We start from the raw sequence: 20,184 nt of genomic DNA, 5'->3' as shown, positions 1-20,184 counted from the left end.
TTGGGGGAATTCAATTCAAAGGAAGACGCAATCACCAAGGACATGTTATTGGCAGAACACTGCTAGGTGGCATAGGGCAGAAGACAAAGATGTCAACATGTGGACCCTGCCCTCAAGGAGCTTATAATTAGAAGGGTCAGATAAGACATGTACACAGAAAATTACAATACAAGGTAGAACGTGATAAGTGCCGTGTTTCCTCAAAAATAAGACCTAGCCGGACCATCAGGTCTAATGTATCTTTTGGAGAAAAAAATTAATATAAGACCCAGTCTTATTTTATTATAAGACCGGGTCTGTAATATAATATAACATAATATAAGACTGGGTCTTATATTATTTTTTGCTCCAAAAGATGCAGTAGAGTTAATTGTCTAGCTAGGTCTTATTTTCGGACACACGGTGTTATACATAAAAGAGATCTGGCTCAAGTGCCTTGGGATCTCAACAGAGGGTGAGATTACTTTCCTTCTCCCAAGAAGTTGGAGGCAGGTGACAAAGTCAGAGGGTCATCTTTGGAATCACAAGCCTAGACTCAAAGTCTCAGAGGGAACCTTGGAGGTCATCTAGTTCACCTTCCCTCCAGCCAAGAATCTCTATCCAAAATTAACAATGACTTTAAAATTGAAACAAAAAACTGGAGCTCTGAAGAAAAACTGAAGGAAGAGAAACTGTGGGAAGGGGACAGGAGAAGATGAATTCAGCTTCTGAGTGCTGATGGGCTGGTGGAAGCGACTCCCAACAGAGAGTTGGGCCAGGAAATGAACGAGATCAGGGAGGGAGAGTATGTCTGGAGAGATGAAGGATGAAAACAGAAACTAGGGAAACACCCACGTTCCAGGCGGTGGGAGGAGAAAGAGGAGTCAGAAAGGGAGTGGCCAGAGAGAGAAGTGAGAAAAGACCCAGTAGACAGCCTTGTCACAAATTTCTAGAAAGAGGTGGCAGGGATGGAAATTTCTAGAAACGGGTTGCGGGGACAGGACTGGAGGCCCCAAGGGAGTAGAAGGGGGTTTAGACTTTAGGTTGCCAAGGGCATTTCAACGAATGAAGGCATTTCCAGAAACTCCCTAAATAAAGTGGATTCCCTGTGTCTGACACAATTTTAGGTAGAGCCCTCCCGGAGGCCAGGGGAACAGGGCTGTGCCGGAATCTGGCTTTCAGCTCTATAATTAGCACCACCTCTCCTAACCCTAACCAGTCCCTCCAGGAACTGAAAAAGCTGAAGAACTTACTTGGGAGGGATTTCATACCCGCTCTCGGGCCTAGCCCGGTGAACTCCCGTTTCATCACGCAGCTCTAATGACTCTCCGGGTTGTCACTCTCGTCTCGCATTGCCAACAATCTGACTAAAACCCTTTTGCAAAAGTTTGCAGCATTCGTCCGGGGCTGACTACAGCTCCCAGAGTTCCCGGACGCTTCCCGGTGCTGATTGGCTGAGCTGTTGGCTCCTGAGGGAGGTGTCGCCACGCCTCCCCAGGAAACAGGCATCTGATTGGCTGCGGCGCGGGGCTTTTGTGTCCCCGCCCTCCCCCAGGGACCGCAGCCGGCTGAGCTAAGCTGCTGGTGTCAGAGCTGGGTGAGCGCTGCCAGTTCCGCGGCGGGGATGCTGAGGAGCGCTTGGTCTGCGAGCAGCCCTGGCCACTGCGGACTTCCGAGACACCCCGGGTCGTGAAAACCCGTGCACCGCGAGCAATCCCAGGCTCCCAAGGCCATTCACCGCTCCAGAAGCCGGACGAGAGGAGAGTCCAGCGAGGCAGCGGCCGTTCCTGGATTCTGGGCTTTCTGAGCGTTCCGGTACCCCGAGAGACACCCCGGGGCTCTAGAACCTCCCCAGCGGCCCCGAGTCCCGACTTCCTGCGTGCATCGGTCCACAACCCCCTCCGGGGAACGGGTCCTCGGCAAGCCGCTGCTGGGTCCTGGCGCACACCATGATGGTTGCGGACTCCGAGTGCCGCGCGGAGCTTAAGAGCTACCTGCCGTTCGCCCGAGGCGGCGGCGGTGGCGGCAGCGGCCCCGGGGCCGGAGAGGTAAGCAGCGGCCGAGCGACGCCACTTTTACCTTGAACCCCGAGCCGCGTCCGAGCTTCTGGCTGGCCTAAGCAGAGTCGGTGCGCCCCCCGAGCTCGGGGAGAGGGAGTGGAGCGCGTAACCCAGGAGTGGGGTTGCATCAACTGGCAGCCTCGGCCCTCTCCGCCCCCTCCTTCTTCCCCGGGGCTATGGAACCCTCCGGAGCGTCCTCGGACTCCTAGCCTAGGAGAGGAGAGAGCTTTCTCCAGGTTTCCTTGCGTTTGTGCTCTCGTAGAGAGAGTCGTCAAGTCCAGGCAAATCCCGCTGCAGGGGCCCGACCACTCCTCCTCCCCGCCCCCTTCCCTTGGGCTGGGGCTGGCGGGCAGAAGACTCTTTCTAGGTAGGATACGACCCTGCTCCAATCCCCGGCTGTGGAAAATGGGGCGCTTGGGACTAGCCAGCAAAGGTCGACCTTGTCCGCCGCCCCCACCTGCACCCCGGATTTGGAAGGGGGCGCGGGCGCTTCTGGGCCTTGGCTGGCTGCCAGGTACTCCGCAGCGGCCAAAGCTAGGGGGAGAGGGAGAAAACCCTGGCCGCAGCTTCTGAACCACGAGCCGTTAGACTGCCAAGGAGTCTGACATCTCAGAAGTTTCGCAGGGACTCCCCTTTGCAGTGAGGATAGGAGTAAGGCTGGGCCTAATTTATCAATTCCCCTCCCCCATCACCACCACCCTCGATAATGGTCATCTTGTCATTTATCAAGCACCAACTAGATGCCAGGCTTGGGTTTTGCCTTTTCTGTGAGCCCTCAGGAATAAACTAGCAAAATATTAGCTATACTATAGCCCCATTTTACAGCATGAGAACACTGAGGTCCAGGAGGGGCTATGGAGTTGCTTCTTTCACTAACCCCACAGAGTAGCTCATTCTCTGGCCTGGTTATCACCAGGATTTCCGAATGTGCTTGGCAGTAGGGGTTTTGCTTGTTTCTTTAGTTTCCATGCCTGGAGAGTAGTGCAAGTGTATTACTGAAGTTGAGAGTCAGACAAGAGCTAGTCCTAAACTCTGACCCTGGGAAAATCTCTGAGCTTCTCTGAGCAGCATGGTTTCTGGGGGATTCTACCTCCAGCAGTGGATAGTTTGTGTCCTGGGTTTTCTGTTAGCTTATTTACCCTTTCCCACCATAGTTTAGAAGCCCCCACGTGGAAGAATAAAACCTGCTTGTTCCTGCTGTTTCTCAGTTGGGTGACTTTTTTTTTTGTTTAATTAAAATGTATTGGGGTGACAATGGTAAACAAAACTACATAGGTTTCAAGTGTAAAATTCTATAATACATCATCTATATATTGCATTATGTGTTCACCATCAGCTGGGTGACTTTGACCAAGTCACTCTACTCTCTGAGTCGGTTTCCTCCTTTGGGAAAAAATGGAAATACAGTAAGTTCTCACTTCACATCATCCTTAGGGTCTGTGACTTTAAGGGAAATGATGAATAAGGAAACCTATCTTACCATAGGCCAATTGATATAAACAAACAACGCTGAATGAAATGATGTTATTTGAGGACCTGCTGTAATATTATTTATTAAGAGCACTTGATCACTATAGCGTGAAGAGCTCCGGGTTCATGTACTAGCTCTTCTACTCAATTGCTGTGTGACCTTGGCCAAATGATCACATCTCTGATCCACAACCTCTTCCCATGGAGATTTGATAGTATCTCTGATGGATTATTGGGAGAATTCATTGAGAATACAAGCAAAGGCCAAAGCACAGTGCAAGGAACTAGTAACTGTCAAACATGCTAGTTATTGTTAGAATGCGGCTATCACACGTTTTGTTTCTCTTCCCCACCCTACACCCCCCACCCCGTGTCTCACAAGAGTGTGCCTGAGCCTGTCCCTCCTGCCTGAGGTGAGAGTTAGTTGGTCCATCCTTCTCTGGGACATGCCTGGGAAGTGGTCAGGGCGGGCTCTGAGGGAGTGGCCTTTAGATGGAAGCCACATGTCTGCAAGGGGGAAAGCGGGTAATGTCTGAACCCTTGCTACATATTCTCTCAAGAAAAGAGGACCTTGGGAAGATGTCTGCTTTAAGTGGAATCCTTAGAAGACAGCAGGGTGCTGAACTTACAAAGCCTGGTAGTCCAAGGCCCAAGGGGGAAAACCCACATGTACAATCCCCTCAACTCCCACCACCTCACCACACTCCCTTTCAGTGGGTCAAGGCCTTCAGATGCTTCATTCTAGTATTGGTATGTTTTCAGAACTCTATTAGTCTTTAGACTCGCTTCCTCAAACATCACTTCCTCAGGGAAGCCTTTCCTCCCCCACCAGATAAGTCCTCTCTGCATACCCTCTTCCAGTCCCCCTTTTCCCCTGTAGGAACTTTTATGCTAATTATAGTGTAACAGTTGTATAATCAGGCATTTCTTGTCTATTTCCCTTGCTGGACTAGAAACACTCTGTAGGTCACATCCCCAGCACTGTTCTTAGCACCTAATAAGTGCTTGTTACTATTTGCCCCTTTTGACTTAGCTGACCCTTGTGAATTGTGCAGGCTTTGAAGTCAGATCTGAGTTGTGCCTTTCAGGAACAGAACTCAGAAAGAGCTTCAATGAGTTGTCTCTGAAGAAGGGATAATAAAACTTATTTTCCTCCAGGTGGTTGCGAAAAACTGGCCAGATCACATATATAAAGCACTTAGCCTAGTTTCCAGCCCACGGTGGGCATGAGTTTGTGGCAGCACTCACACACCACCTCCCCACAAGGCTGGTCAGAGGCTGCTTGGGCTGTCTCCCTCTCAGGTGTAAACCATGGCAAATATTTGAGTTCAGCAGACCACAACTGCCCACAGGGTGGGGGTGGGGGAATCTGCCCCTTCCCAGCTGGCAGAGGGACTTTACAGGTGTCTGTAGCTGAGTCCTGGGGGTTGCAGGCTCTGGATAGGATACTAAGAATAGAGGCTGTGGCTTCTCTTAACAGGCTGATGTGGGTAGTGGACAGAACCCTTGGAAGTCAGACTGAGCTGGGTTCAAATCTCACATTGGCCACTTACCAGCTGGCACTTAACCTTTGGAACCTTAATCTTTCCTCAAGTGCAAAATAGAAGACCCCCACCCCAAAACTGATGAAGATTAGGAAACTTGTGTACAAGTACCTGAGCTAATATTAAAAATTAACACTTAGTAAGCCCTTAAATTAGGAGCCAGGCACGGAGCTCTGAGGTGATTATCGTTGTTGAATGGCTCTCTGAGTGGCCACCACCAAGAGGGCTGTCTGACTTCAGTGTTTCTGCTGCCCTGTGTGATCCCCTCAATTGGAACTATAGGAACAGCAACGATTGGCTTTCCCTCTGCCCTCACTATGTTACCTTGGGTAGGTCACCTGTCCCCTCTGGTTTCCCTTTCTTCATCTGTAAAATGGGGGTGGGGATCTTACCTTTATCAGGTATACTGAACCTGCACTCTTCATTATGGTAGCACTTAGCCACATGTGGTTATTTAAATTTTTTTTTTTTTTTTTTTTTTTTTTTTTTTTTGGTTATTTAAATTTTGATAATTTTTTTTAAAATTAAAGATTCAGTTTTTTAGGTACAGTCGTCCCATTTCAAATGCTCAGCCACCACGGCTAGAGGCTTCCATCTTTATTGGACATGCAGATATAGAAGATCCCATCATTGCAGGAAGTCCTATTGGACTGCTCTGTGCTGGATACGAGTGACAACAGGGAACTAGATCCAATGTGCACCCTCAACATAAGAAACAACAGTGTGACCAGTGCTGTGATTGGGGGCAGGTGGATTTCCAGGGATGTCAGCAGGGAGGAGGAGCTTCTCCTGGTGAACCCCAGATGCAAAGCTTTGGGACTATTAAGAGATGGAAAAATTTAGAGAATGGGACCAGTTTCTGCAGTTGCAGAAACCTGGTTTGTATCCCAACTCGGTTGCCTCTTTCCTGGCTGAGTGACCAGAATTGACTTAATATCTCTGAGCCTTCTTGCTCATCTGTAAAATAGGGACCGTTGTAGTAGTAGTTCCTGCCTTAAAGTGCGTGTGAAATAAATGCTTAGCCACTCGTAATCCCGGTTATCTCCTACCATTGTTATTGTTGACTTCTTACCCCTGGAAAAGGGGAAGGTTGGTTTGGAGGCCTCATCTCTGGGCCGAGAGACCCTGTCTGCTTCCCCTGAAGTTCTGGGTGTCAAGGTCACAGAATCACTCAGGGTATTGAACCTCTGCATTACAATGTACTTGGTCTTGCCTCCAGAGCTTTGCGCTTTCTGTTCCCTTTGGCTGGGATGCTGGTCCCCTAGATCTTTACAGGCCCTGCTGCCTTCTCATCAACTCATTTAGCTATTTGATATTTAGAGAATCATCTCAAAGGTTATCTATCTCCTCAGTGGCTTTCCCTGTCTATTCAGACTAAAATATTGCACACACCTCCAGCCCAACATACACTCTCATTGCTCTATTTCATTTACTTCATTTCATCTAGGACTTGAAATCCTATTCATTTGTTTGTTTGTCATTCTCATTAGATTGTAAAACCTGTGAAGGATGAGACTTTGTCTTTTCAATCCTGTGCTCTTGCTGTCTGCAATGTAGTTATCAAAATATTTGTCCAATGAACAGATTAATTTCGGTTCCACCTGGAAGGCACTTAGCATAGAGCCTTATACTTGAGAAAGTGAGCAATAAATGGAGAGAAACAATGGCCCTCCACCTTGACTATAAATTATGCTGGGCCCCACCCAGTTGAAATTGCTGGAGGTGGGGACCTTGGCATCGGTGAATTTTTTAAAAAGCTTCTCAAAGGGATTCTAAAGTACTGCTTGGGTTGAGAAGCCATTATTTGAAATAACAATGAGGTTAATGGTAGCTGACTTGTATTAAGTGCTTACTGCGATAGAGGTACTGAGGTAAGGGCATTATCTCATTAAATCCTCATGACTACCCGGTGAAAGTAGGTACTATTAGCATTATGATTTGGTGAGGAAACTGAGGCTGACCTAGGTAGCAGATGGTGGTGGAGATGTCATTTGAGCCCAGGCAGTTGTTGTCAAGAGCCCCTATCTTTTAACTGTCTATCATCACCATCATCATCATTATTAGAGCTGAAAATGTTGGTGGATCCAGACCTATCATTTAAAGACCCACAGGTACCAATTCCTTCCTTTGACAGCTCTTGGGGCAAATTTTAGAGTGAGAAGGGACACCCAACGCTGTTTCCTGTACCTTGCTAGCACCCTGATGGGCCCTCCCTGCCTCCCCGCCCCCAAACCCCAGTTCTACCCTGCCCTTCCCCACCCCACCTGGCTGTGGTTTTCTCTTTGTCCTCAGGTCCCCTGAGGGGGAGGCCCTCTTTGTGGAGTCAGCAATTCTTATCTCCTACACAGAGCTGTTAGGCTTTTTCTCTTTGATGAGGGAGGAGGGAAGCTGAAATGGGAATGCTTGGGGCTTGTGGTGGTTTCTATGCTGGACTTAGACCAGCCTGGCCTGATAACTCCCAGAAGTGTGGGCTGAAAGAGGCCGGAGCAATCAGCCCACCTACCTATTTTTTTTATTGTCCAAGATTAAGGCCCAGAGAGTCTAGGTTACTTTTTCGGAGTCGCACAGCAAGTTAGTGGCAAGTTGTTATTCACACCCAGGACTTCCAGGTCCTGTTGTTCTTTCCTTTGTTGTCTTTCAGAGCCCCAAAGCTCTGCTTTCCTCAGGGGTCTTTCAGCCATCTGAGAAGAAAGGTTCAATTATATATAATCTTTAGCCCCTGGACACCTGTGTTCATCGGTACTAAGTCTGGACTTTAATGAGTTGGAGAGAGTTAGGGGAACACTGTCTCTGTTGAGGGCGTAACTCTGGTTTGGGTAAACTCTTTCCAAGGCCAGTGCTGAGAGCCCCCCTCCCAGTTATCAAAACAAATGAATAAGTAAAACATCCTCCCTGAACCTCACCTCTCTGGCTAGAAGCAGATTTAGTGAGTACATAATTGCTGGTTTCCAAAGAGTGTGCAATACATGCTCGCCAGAAAAGCTGCTACTGTCAGCCGTGTGCGCCCTGCCCTGATTCCCTGGACGCCTCTCTGCTTTCTCTGTGTTCTTCATTCACAGGCTAATGTAGATGATCTGGCTCATCTCCACAAAATGATCTGGTAGTAGAGAGACCTAAATCAGACAACCAGAGGACAATGTTTTCAGAAGCAAAAGCACTGGGAATGGTGGGGTCCAAGAAGGTTCCCAAGCCCTGGAAGATTGTAAGAGTTAACTCTGCAAGAGGAGTGACCCATGGCAGGGTGGTGGGCCTGAGCCATTAATTTATCTCAAAGGCCATGGGAGGTAGAGGCAGGGTTTTAATCCAGATGATCAGATTTGCACTTGAGAAATTTTGCTCTGGCTGCAGAAAATTTGCCCTCTTTTATTATAGAAACCACTGGGGTCATGTACTCACTAAGTCTGCTCCTAGTCCTAGAGATGGAGCTCAGGGGGGATGTTTTATGTATTCATTTGTTTTCTCCGTTTGGTAGAGGATGGATAGGAGAGGAGAGGGCGGGAGGACCATAGGTGAGACTGGGTGGTGGTCCAGATGGGATCTGTGAGGTGGTGATGGCGAGAGGGATGAAGAAATGACAATTGGAGAGAGATGATATCATAAGAATCTAGGATACTTGTAACCTGGATTCAGGATGTAAATGAGAAGGTTCTTGTATGGATTCTCCAGGGCTGCAAGAAGGTGGCCTCCTAGAGATGTGCAACATGGTGGCTGTATATTTCCTGTCTCAGGCCCCTCCCACCCAGTTCTGGCCTCCCAGGTCCCTGCCCAGTTCCTGAAGAACTCAGCCTGTGGGGTGAGCCCTCTCTTACTTACCCTCTCTCCACCTACAGAACAGGTGTGTGTTTCCCACCTGGCTCCTCCATGCAGGTTACACCAGAAAGGGGGTTTTAAAAGCTCACTGTGGCCCCTCGAATAGGAGGAGAAAACTGGAGAGAGAACTATCCTTTCATCTTCCCTTTTACCTCCAACTTACTGTGACTGTTTCCTTCTAGGAGCAGAGGGAGAGCCGGGCTCCACGAGGCCCTCGGCCCAGCGCTTTCATCCCAGTAGAGGAGGTAGGATGGGAAAGGGTTAGAAACTGTAACTTCATTGGAAAAAGGGATGTGGACATTGGGTGGGTGGGGGTCTTTTCCTAAAGTCTCTTGAAATAGAAGCTCTGAAACTACCCCTTCAGGTTCCTGACTCATGTAATCTACAAAACAGCTCTGTGAAGCAGGCCTGTCAACCTCATTCTGCTGGGAAGAAATAGGCTCAAAGAGATAAAGTGATGATAACACAGCCAGATAATGAACAAACTTTTAATTCCCAGGACAAGGCCTGCTTTTCCTTAAGAAGATAGAGCTATCATGTTTAGCTTCTCATCCTTGACTTTGCATATATTAAAGTTTTTTTTCAACTTCAAAAGTAGCATATGTTCATTATTTAAAAATTTTTTCCCATGTTTCAGAAAGTTCTCGTCTCTTGTAATCCCACTCCCCAGAGGTGTGTAATCAGTGTCTTAACCATTTGCCACTTTTTTACGGATTTTTTTCATATAGAACCATCGTCGTAATTTACAACATGTTTTTTTGGGGGGTAGGGGTGTGTCAATGTTTTGTTTTGTTTTTCACTTACTATAACAGAGACCTCTTTCGTCTACAGAGTTAGATTCATTTATTTAACAAATATCTATTGAATGATTCATCTGTCAGGCGCTGTTCTAGGCTCTGAGGATATGGCAGAGAACAAGACAGACACAAATCCTTGCCATCATGGAGTTGACATTCTAGTGTGGGATTGGTGTGATGGTGGGGATGGCCTCACAGCTCTGGCATAGAAAAGTCCCTTCTTTTTCTTTGACCTTCAAGGAACAAAGACAAAAGTTTTGTTTCCTTGTCATCTTGACTCTCTTAAATGTGTAGGCCAAGTAGTTAATGAGCTGTTAACAAACCACTGAACTTCCCCCAGTTCCCTCCACTCCTTGTGAATGGAAAGCAGGCGACCACCCCATGGTTATTCATGTCTGTAGCCCAGAATTTTAAGCTCAGGTTATTGTTCTTGTATTTTATTTTTTCATTTACAAATCACCACTCCTCTTTGATAATACTGGAAATAAATAGGCCTTGGGGGTTCATCTACAGTTGAATCTTGGTTCTGTCATTTACTAGATCTGTAACCCTGAGCAAGGAATGAAACCTCTCTGGGCCTTGATTTCCTCATCTGTTAATGGGAAAAATAGTTTCACCTCTCAAGATACCTGGGAAGATTCATGAAATAATGCAGGGGTAGCTCCAAACTCAGATCTGGGGTGGAGAAAGCACTCAGGAAATGTGAACAAGTTTGCACCCACCTCCCATGGCTGTATGGATTTGTACTGCTAGAATAAAAGCTCCGTAAAGGCAGGAGAAACTGTACTTTAATCTGTGTGCCTGAGTTTTGCTGTCTAAAAATGGAGAAAATAGTATTCTAATGGCATAGTTGTGAGGATTAAATGAGCAAATAAGGATAAAATGTTTGAACAGTGCGTGGTACGTAGTAAGTGTTATATAAGTACTGGCTGTTATTATATAAGGGGGTCTAATAAATATTTGCTTTAATCACTTAATAAAATGTCTTTTTTTGGGGGGGGAGGGGAACAGGACTTTATTGGGGAACTGTGTACTTCCAGGACTTTTTTCCAAGTCAAGTTGTTGTCCTTTCAATCTTAGTTGTGGAGGGTGCCGTTCAGCTTCAAGTTGTCCTTTCAGTCTTAGTTGTGGAGGGCGCAGCCCAGCTCCAGGTTCAGTTGCTGTTGCTAGTTGCAGGGGGCGCAGCCCACCATCCCTTGCGGGAGTCGAACTGGCAACCTTGTGGTTGAGAGCCCGCGCTCCAACCAACTGAGCCATCCAGGAGGCAGCTCAGCTCAAGGTGCCTGTTTAATCTTAGTTGCAGGGGGCGGAGCCCACCACCCCTTGCGGGAGTTGAGGCATTGAACCCGCAACCTTGTGGTGGAGAGTCCACTGGCCCATGTGGGAATCGAACCAGCAGCCTTCGGAATTAGGAGCACGGAGCTCCAACCACCTGAGCCACCGGGCCGGCCCCTTAATAAAATATCTTTTCCTCCCCTATTCTCCTGTTGTTGCACATGGTGGTGGTTTTCAGTTTCTTGCGATTATAACCCCACGGCAGTGAATATGTTGGTCTCTTTGGTGGAGAAAGTAGGATGGGAACCCATCCTCTCCTCACCTCTGCTTGGCAGGTCCTTCAGGAGGGAGCTGAGAGCCTCGAGCAGCACCTGGGGCTGGAGGCCCTAATGTCCTCAGGGCGGGTGGACCACCTGGCAGTGGTGATGGGCCTGCACCCTGACTACCTTAGCAGATTCTGGCGCCTACACTACCTGCTACTGCACACAGATGGACCGCTGGCCAGCTCCTGGCGCCACTATATTGCCATCATGGTAAGCCTGTCTGAGTCGGACTCTTGTGGGGGCGGCCACATGGGGGGTTCAGTCCTCAGATCTCTTTGCTGGGGACTTCCTGAACTGATTCCATAGATGAGGAAGAGAAGCAGAGGAAACCCCGGGCTTTATCTGACCATCCATAGAATTTTATATTTTGTAGAGTGGCCTCTTGAATGCCTACTTTACAGATTGGGAAACTGAGGCATAAAGATGACTTGCCCAAAGTAGGACAATGAACCAGTGGCAGAGCTGGGGTTAGGATCTAAATTTTCTGCCTCTCAAGCAACAGTGAGGCCTGTGATGTCAGCCTCCGTGGGGTACCCACCCTGAGCAGGGCACAGAAAGAACAGAGTGACCTACGTTCTTTTCACCACCTCCACAGGCAGCCGCCCGCCACCAGTGTTCCTACCTGGTAGGTTCCCACATGGCCGAGTTTCTGCACACTGGCGGTGACCCTGAGTGGCTGCTTGGCCTCCACCGTGCCCCTGAGAAGCTGCGCAAGCTCAATGAGATCAACAAGTTGCTGGCACATCGACCGTGGCTCATCACCAAGGAGCACATCCAGGTGCAGTGGGCAGAGAGGCAGGTCGCAGAGGGAGTTCAGAGGCCAGGCTGGGCCATGGCAGACAGCCCAGAGGCAGGCGCTGAGCAAGTCTGGCCTTCTTTCCTCTCCAGGCCTTGCTGAAGACAGGCGAGCACAGCTGGTCCCTGGCTGAGCTCATCCAGGCCCTGGTCCTGCTCACTCACTGTCACTCGCTGGCCTCCTTCGTGTTTGGCTGTGGCATCCTCCCTGAAGGGGACCTGGAGGGCAGCCCTACCCCCCAGGCACCTTCACCGCCCAGTGAGCAGAGCAGCCCCCCCACCAGGGACTCACTGAACAACTCTGGGGTAAGTCACCGGCCAGGGTCTTGATGGGAGAGGAAGCTGGCATGGCCTCTCATCCTTGGGTAGAAAGCATTGCTTCCCTATCTCACATTGAGAGGCCTTAGAATGGTTATTGGACGTCGAAGCTCCGTTTCCTCATCTATAAAATAAGAATGAAGACCGTTACTTCATAGTGGGTTGTGAGAATTAAATGAAATAACCATGGGACTGGCCTCTCAGCATGCAGCCTCCTAGGCGTAAAGTCTCCCGTTTTTTAGCACTTTCAGAATACAAAGTTTTCCTCTTATTTTATAAGATGGCCTTGTTTGTTTTAATAGAAAAATACAGATAACTTTAAAAATCCCTTACCTGTGAGAGAAGTTAATGCTCAGAGAAGACATGTCGGTTGTGTAGCTTCTTAAACTTCACTTGGGGAAGGACACACCATGTGAGCTGCCCATTCAGGACTGCCTGGCATGTGGGAAAGATGTCTGGAGTTTCCGGGGGTGGTGGGGAGGAGTAGATGGTCATCACTGGGTCCCTCCTCCAGGGCTTTGAGGCAGCCCGAGACGTGGAGGCTTTGATGGAACGCATGAGGCAGCTGCAGGAGAGCCTGTTGCGGGAGGAGGGAGCATCCCAGGAGGAGATGGAGAGCCGCTTTGAGCTGGAGAAGTCGGAGAGCCTGCTGGTTACCCCCTCAGGTACAGGATCACAGGTGTCCGGGTTTCAGGTACCTCCTTACACCATCTCTGCTGAGGAGTAGGCACCTCCCTGCACTGCACCTCTTATATTTTTGGTCAGACCTGGGTTTGAATCTGGCTAGTTAGCCTTTCTGGCAGTCTGACCACTAAGTCACTTCCTGCTTCAAGGCCTCAGTCTCCTCCCACATGAAGGATTGATGTGTAGGCTAAATGGAACAAGAGAAGCAGAGCTCTTAGCACACAGCCAGGCCCAGAGTAAGAGGCTCCGTAAAGAACTCCTACTGTTAGGATTGCTGTTATTACTGGGGGCCTCTTCCCCAGGTCCTTGGGTCTGATTCACCCCCGCGCTTGGCTCCAGCTGGAGCCCTGGTTCCACTCACCATATTGAGGGGCTTTCTCTGGGCCTCTGCTCTGTTGCCTGGCCCCCTATTGACGATTAATCAACAGTGCAGGCCTCTGTGCTCTGTGCCCTGGCCTCACTGTGACCGATTTGTGACATCCTCAGCTGACATCATGGAGCCCTCTCCACACCCAGACATGCTGTGCTTTGTAGAAGACCCCACCTTTGGATATGAGGACTTCACCCGGCGAGGGACTCAGGCACCCCCCACCTTCCGTGCCCAGGTAGGCTCTCCCCACTAGTCTTGGCGTTGCTCTGAATTTTCAAACAATCCAGGCGGGGGAGGGGCGGGGTAGATGGTTTGAATGGTTAGAGTTGGGCACATTCTCTCCCTCAAGATTCCAAGAGGGAAGGAGGAGACCCAGGATCACAAAGGGACCCATGTGCGCCCTAAGCTCAGGGGAACCTGATCATAGGGTCATTGCCAAATTGCATCGCCCTCAGCTTCTGAGGCCCAGACCAAGCAGTGAGTTAGATTTGTGGGGTGGGAAGGGGCATTATGGAGAGCCAGGGTGTGCTCCAGAGGATGATGTCTCTGGCCAGGCTTGGGCCCCAAAGATTCCGCTCACTGCCCCTTCCCACGTGTCTCAGGATTATACCTGGGAAGACCATGGCTACTCATTGATCCAGCGCCTGTACCCTGAGGGTGGACAGCTGCTGGACGAGAAGTTCCAGGCAGCCTATAGCCTCACCTACAACACCATCGCCATGCACAGTGGAGTGGACACCTCCATGCTCCGCAGGGCCATCTGGAACTACATCCACTGCATCTTCGGCATCAGGTGAGCACATGTCCCCTCCTCCAGGGCATGGGTGCACTGCAAATCCTCGATTGGAGTCAGTATCCTTTTTCTCTTTGTTTTTCCTTTTCCTTTCTTCCTGCTTGTGCTGTTTTTCAAAGCAAATTTCTTTGCTGATTATAAAAGATACCAGATGTGCTCACTCCTTCAACCTTGTAAATGAAACTCTTTAGTCTCACCCCCTGGAGGTAACTACCGTGTTTCCCCGAAAATAAGACCTCTCTGGACAATCAACTCTAATGTGTCTTTTGGAGCAAAAATTAATATAAGACCGGGTCTCATATCGGTATTCTATTCTATTCTGTTCTGTTCTGTTCTATTCTGTTCAAGACCCAGTCTTATGTTATAGTAAAATAAGACTGGGTCTTATATTAATTTTTGCTCCAAAAGACGCATTAGAGCTGATTGTCCAGCGAGGTCTTATTTTTGGGGAAACACGGTATATATATATCCATAGTTATCAGAGAGAGAGAGAGATTTAGTTATGCTCATATTTCCATTCCAAGTAGCAGTTCTTTTCTCATAATAAATAAAGGCAACATAAATTTCCATCAGCAGGGTACTTTAGATAATGATGTGTCTATTTAATGAAGTATTATGCAACTATTAAAAATAATGATCTATTGATATTGCCATGTAAAACTGTTCAAAATGTATTGAGAGAGCTGGTCACCAACTAGAATCTTCTGTTTGTTCCTTTTTTTTTCTTCCTCTTTTTACTAAAAGTGTGCGGGCATGGAAAATGTACTAAATTGTTATTTAGTAATGATTGTCTCTGTAGAGTGATGATTTATAGTTTCATCTTGTTACCTAAGTACTTTCTGATATTTTTAATTTTTTGGAGTAGGTTTTTTTTTAATTGATGGGATCATACGCAATATTTCTGCAAATTGCTTTTTTCACCTAATATTCTACTGCCTTCCTTGTCAATATCAACAGGTCTTTTATGCTTTTTAACTGCTGAATCCATTGCGTGTGTTCTGTTTTGGATGTAGCACAATTATTCAATCACTTCCCTCTTGTTGGATATTTAGATAGTTTGCAGTTTCACTACTTACAAATCGTGTGTGCTGACTAGTCTTATACCTAAGTCCTCATACATAAGTCCTTGTTGTGAAATTACTTCTCAAGGATATATACAGAACAATTATTTTTTAATTTAGAAAATATCTCACTGTGATAACATTGTGGGAAATTCAAAGAATTAAGAAAAAAATGATTTCCCCAAATCCTCTGACTCGACAACCACATCCTGTGGCATTTTTCTCCATTACTTTTTTTTTCTTTCTTATCTAGTTGCTTTCGCATAGTTTAAATTATAATGATTATTTCATTTAAACAACATATGTTTGATGTCTATAAAGAGAAACAGCTTGATTTTTCGTAAATTTTGAAAAAGTATTTACGAAAATATTTTTTCGTAAATGTTTTTCAAAATATTTGGGGCGGCTGGTTAGCTCAGTTGGTTAGAGCGCGGTTCTCTTAACAACAAGGTTGCCAGTTCGATCCCCACAGGGACCAGTGTGAGCTGCGCCTTCCACACCTAGAGTGAAACAACTACTTGACTTGGAGCTGATGGGTCCTGGAAAAACACACTTAAAAATAAATAAAAGTTAAAAAAACCACAGATAACAAAAAGAAGGAAATCAAAATTTCCATGATCCCACCAGCTCTTATTATTGTCAAGTATTTCTTTCCTGTTTTTTTCCATCACGAATAATCAAAACATAAATAATTTTACAAAAACAAGATTTTCTTGCCTACTCATTTCACATATTTTACTCATGTAATCAAACGTGAACATATGTTAGTGAACTCATGATTTTTTTCTTGCTTTTCTCATTTAACAGTTTATTCCAAGCATAAAAAAAAAAATCCTGGGAGGGAGGTGAGGGTAAGGGGGATCAAATATATGGTGATGGAAGGAGAACTGACTCTGGGTGGTGAACACACAATGGGATTTATAGATGATGTAATACAGAATTGTACACATGAAATCTGTGTAATTTTACTAACAATTGTCACCCCAATACATTTTTTAAAAATCCCCTAATTTTTAAAAAGGTACAAATGTGTATTTCAGTGTATTACTAGTTATAAGCCATATTTCACTGGGTGGACTGAACTGTACTTAACGGACTACCGTCTTGCTGGTCATTGGTAGGTTTCTAATGCAGGGGAGACTGAGGATGGATGGGCATCTTAGACAGCGGCTAGTTCCTGGCCAGCTCTCAGGTTCAGGCTCCTCCACTCTCCAACATGATCCTTCATGCTATGCCTTTGTCTACCGAGTCTGTCCTCCAGGTTTCAACCAGTCTTCCCCATCCACGCTGATCTGTGATCACTCACTGGCTCTCTGGACTAGGGAGTCACAAAGTAGCTTCTATGCTGGTCACCAACTTGATGTTTGACTTTGAACAAACTAATTGCCGCAGTTTGCCCATCAGTAAAATGAGTACCAGTTCCTTTTTGGCCTTTCCCTCTTCCTTCTCCAGGGTAGATATTTGCACTGACCTCCTGCTCCATCTTCCACAGCCTTGACTTTAAGTAGTGAATGTGACCTTGGAGCCAGGCTTTGAATCCCCTTCCCAGCTGTGTGACCTAGGGCAAGTGACTTCACTTCTCTGAATCTGTTTCATCTTTAAAATGAGGCTGCTGTATGACAGCGTACTGTATACCATGGTGTTGTCTGCAGTAGTGTACTGGGAGTTCTAAGGTTCCGTGAGTACATGTTCACAGGGTGCACAGTTGGTACTCAGCAAAGCATGCTCGTTCTCTGCATCCCTTGGCGTGGTCCCCAGTGGCCTGTGACATATGACATCAGCTATTTTTCTAAGAAGAACCGAGCTTTTAGTTGCTTCCTCCTTTCTGCCTTTTCTTGCCCCACTGTTCCTCCTCCTATAGTGTGGGGCTGGGGGAGAAGAGCCACTTCTGGGAGCTGAGGGTGAGTCATTCCTTGGGGGCCTTTCCATCCAGATATGACGACTATGACTATGGAGAGGTAAACCAGCTCCTCGAGCGGAACCTCAAGGTCTATATCAAGACGGTGGCCTGCTACCCAGAGAAGACCACCCGAAGAATGTACAGCCTCTTCTGGAGGCACTTCCGCCATTCAGAGAAGGTAAGGCCCAGGGGGTGGGTAGGGAGAGGGTGGAACTAGACAAGCCTGGCCAGTGGAAGGCACCACGGGCTCAGGACCCAATGATGAGGTAGCCCAGACTGAGTCTGTGCTGCCAGGTGGGACACCTGGGCATATCGTCCTGGGTCCACTGTGGGATTTCCGACTCGATTTACTCACTGGTAAAATGGAAATGTGCTTCCCAGGGTCCTCAGTGGCAGCCAGGAAGACCTGGGTTTAAATCATAACACTATAACTCAGTAGCAGTGTGACCTTGGGCGAGGCATTTTGCCTCCCTGAGCTTTTTAACTTTACAATGGAAGTAAATATTGCCTGCATTTCAAGGTTGCTGGGAAGATGAAGTGAGAACATGAAGGTAAACCTCTGATCCCACACAGGTGCCCAGTGGTAGCTCTTGTTTTTAGCTTTGGGGGATAAAGAGATTAGTCATGATCGGGATGAATGTGCTTGACATTCTTCAGCACTCCTTGTACCTGACTACTCAGAGCCTCAGGAAAGGGCAGGAGGGCATCTGTATAGGGAAGAGAAAGGGTGAGGTGAGTGGTCAGGGACGGTGGCAGTCTGGGAGGGATGGGGATGGCGAGGACTGACATCAGATGCCAACAAGCCCTTGTCTGTGCCCCAGGTCCACGTGAACTTGCTGCTCCTGGAGGCCCGCATGCAAGCTGCCCTGCTCTACGCCCTGCGTGCCATCACCCGCTACATGACCTGACTCCTGCATAGGACCTGGGCCCGGAGCAGCTGACCCTGGAGGCATCCTCCTTCCCTGCAAAGACTTTTCTGTCTGGAGACAGACCCGATCCCCTTTCTGTCTCAACGCCCACTCACCGCACTCTGGGGGTGGGCTTTTGTGTGATGTGCAGTCCCCCCACACCCCAAGCCACACTCTCCTTTTTCTTACTGGAATGGAGAGGATCTCTAGGATCTCAGTTTTGCCCCTGGAAATTAGAAGAAGACTAACAGATTCCCACAAGCCGTGCCCTTCCTGCCCGTGAACCCAGAGGCGCAGAGGACACCGGAAGGAAAACGCGCTGAGCTTAGACTTGTGTGCCAGCAGGCTGAGCCCCAGGCACCACAAATACTGTGGCCTTCCTGGGCTGGGAAGGTCCCTGGCTGGCCCCCCAGGAAGAGGGGCAAACACCTCCAGGGACTGACACTCCAAGCAGCTTTCCTTTGCTCCTCCCTCATTCCAATTTCATTACCTCTCACCTGCCATTCACCCATCAATGTGAAAATCAGGGTCACAGCTGGTCTGTGCAGCCAGCTCTCCCAACACTTGTTCTGTCAGGCAGCCTTGGTTTCTAATTGCCCCAATCCTACTTCACTTTCTGGGACCTCTTTTGCCCTCTTACCCATTTGTCCCATTCCTGGTGGTATGAGATCCCAGGAAAGACAGACCAAGCACATCAAAAAAAGTAGATTATCTCTACAGAATTTGGGTCTGTTGAATGCTTTGCCTTCTGAAGAGTAGGGAGTATTAGATTATAAATTCTCTGTATTTCGGTCCTTCATGGGTGAAGTTCAAACCTCTTCAGGACCTCCCCTCCAGAGCCACAGTCAATGCCTTGGAGGAGCAGGAGAACAGGAAGCAGTCTGTTCTCTCCAGAGCTGCACCTGCCCAGCACCCCACCCTGCTGTCTCCCATGACTACTGCAGATGTTTGTCTAAATGTTGAGCCTTTCTAGGTGGCATGTGGCCCAGTGGGAGAGGCAGGGGACCCCAGGGTTCTTGTTTGGGCCGTTCCGCTGGCCAGGTGTCCATTTGCTGTGCCAAACCTCCTTGACCTCTATTTCCGCATTTGCAGCCTGAGGGGCGGGGCTAAGTTTCTGACATCTGAGTCTTCACCCTGGGTTTCTCAGGCCAACCTGCCAGCAGTGAATTGCAAATCTGGAGGATCTTGAAGACCTCTGTGGACACCTTCCCCCCTCCATTCCCCCCCCCCCCCGCCACTTGCAGTTGGTCTCTCCTGGCTACCTTCCAAGGACCATCCAGTTTCTGTCCCCTCTCCTCTACTTTAGGTGGATTGTTTTAGAGGCAGAAGCAGCCAAGGACTGATCCCAGGCACTTTCTATAGCAAACAAGCTGTGAATTATGACTTCCCTTCTTCCGGCAGTATGTGCCTCCTCTCTGACCAGTTTGGGGGTGACTGAAGAAAGGCAAGAGCCAAGATGCTGCTTGCTTCTAACCCTCCTCTGGGGTGGGGCAGAAGAGGAGCCTGGTCAGTGTGTCACATTTCATACCCATGCAGGCATGGGGAAGCCACTGGCACCCCCTCAGGCCTCAAAGCCCTCCCTGCAATGAAACTAGGCTGGAGGAAAGAGGCTCCAGCCTTGGGATTTGGATTCTACAGGGGACATGATGCCTCTGTAAATGTTCTGGGGGTGGGAGGTATTCAGTGTTCAAGTGCATAAGTCTTTGGCTTTGCTATCAGTTCCGTATGATGAGAAATAAAGGTTCACTGAGGTTTTGTTTTGTACTTTTGTTAATGGGTTGTTTTTCCATTTCCTAAGGGTCATGGTTCACCTCTTAGCATAAGCAGGAAGCTGTGATTGCATCATGGACCTGACCTGCTAGCTCCGGTCCTTCTGGGCACTTGTGCCTAGTGCCTGCAGGATTGGGAGTGGTTGGCATTGAAATTCTACCTCTATCCCTTGGTATCCAGCCCCTTCACCCATTTGTGGCAGGCCAGGCCCTACTGAAAAATAATGGCCATGTTATTTTTCTCACTAAGCCTGCCTCTGGAGTCTATTTGGAAGCCAGTTCTCTGAATGTGCAGCAATCCTGCAAGAGAATGGAGACTCAGAGGTAA

General features: G+C 48.1%; 1 protein-coding gene across 2 annotated transcripts; it reads left to right on the top strand.

The window, feature by feature from the left end:
• The first annotated feature begins 1,539 nt into the window (after nt 1-1,539).
• Nucleotides 1,540-19,851, top strand: SESN2 (sestrin 2). 2 transcript variants are annotated; one of them, XM_081055508.1, is made up of 10 exons: nt 1,540-2,027; nt 9,046-9,108; nt 11,271-11,468; nt 11,854-12,036; nt 12,147-12,359; nt 12,886-13,036; nt 13,542-13,660; nt 14,028-14,218; nt 17,213-17,357; nt 18,001-19,851. In XM_081055508.1, the coding sequence occupies exons 1-10, from the start codon at nt 1,929-1,931 to the stop codon at nt 18,085-18,087; spliced, it is 1,449 nt and encodes a 482-aa protein (XP_080911634.1). In that variant the 5' UTR covers nt 1,540-1,928; the 3' UTR covers nt 18,088-19,851. The 2 variants fall into 2 exon arrangements, with proteins under 2 accessions (XP_080911634.1, XP_080911635.1); XM_081055509.1 differs by having other exon boundaries at nt 1,783-2,027; nt 9,052-9,108.
• Nucleotides 19,852-20,184: the final 333 nt, after the last annotated feature.

The sequence above is a fragment of the Rhinolophus hipposideros genome (genome assembly GCF_964194185.1).
Source record: "Rhinolophus hipposideros genome assembly, chromosome: 8".
In the NCBI taxonomy this organism is placed as follows: domain Eukaryota; kingdom Metazoa; phylum Chordata; class Mammalia; order Chiroptera; family Rhinolophidae; genus Rhinolophus; species Rhinolophus hipposideros.
This window is presented reverse-complemented; position numbering and strand designations above follow the sequence as displayed.

Bases quoted from the DNA above. Each gene is read 5' to 3' on its own strand.
- SESN2 (XM_081055508.1), top strand. From the start codon at position 1,929: ATGATGGTTGCGGACTCCGAGTGCCGCGCGGAGCTTAAGAGCTACCTG. The intron at 12,037-12,146 runs GTGCAGTGGGCA...TTTCCTCTCCAG, and splicing joins TCACCAAGGAGCACATCCAG to GCCTTGCTGAAGACAGGCGA. The intron at 13,661-14,027 runs GTAGGCTCTCCC...CACGTGTCTCAG, and splicing joins CCCCCACCTTCCGTGCCCAG to GATTATACCTGGGAAGACCA.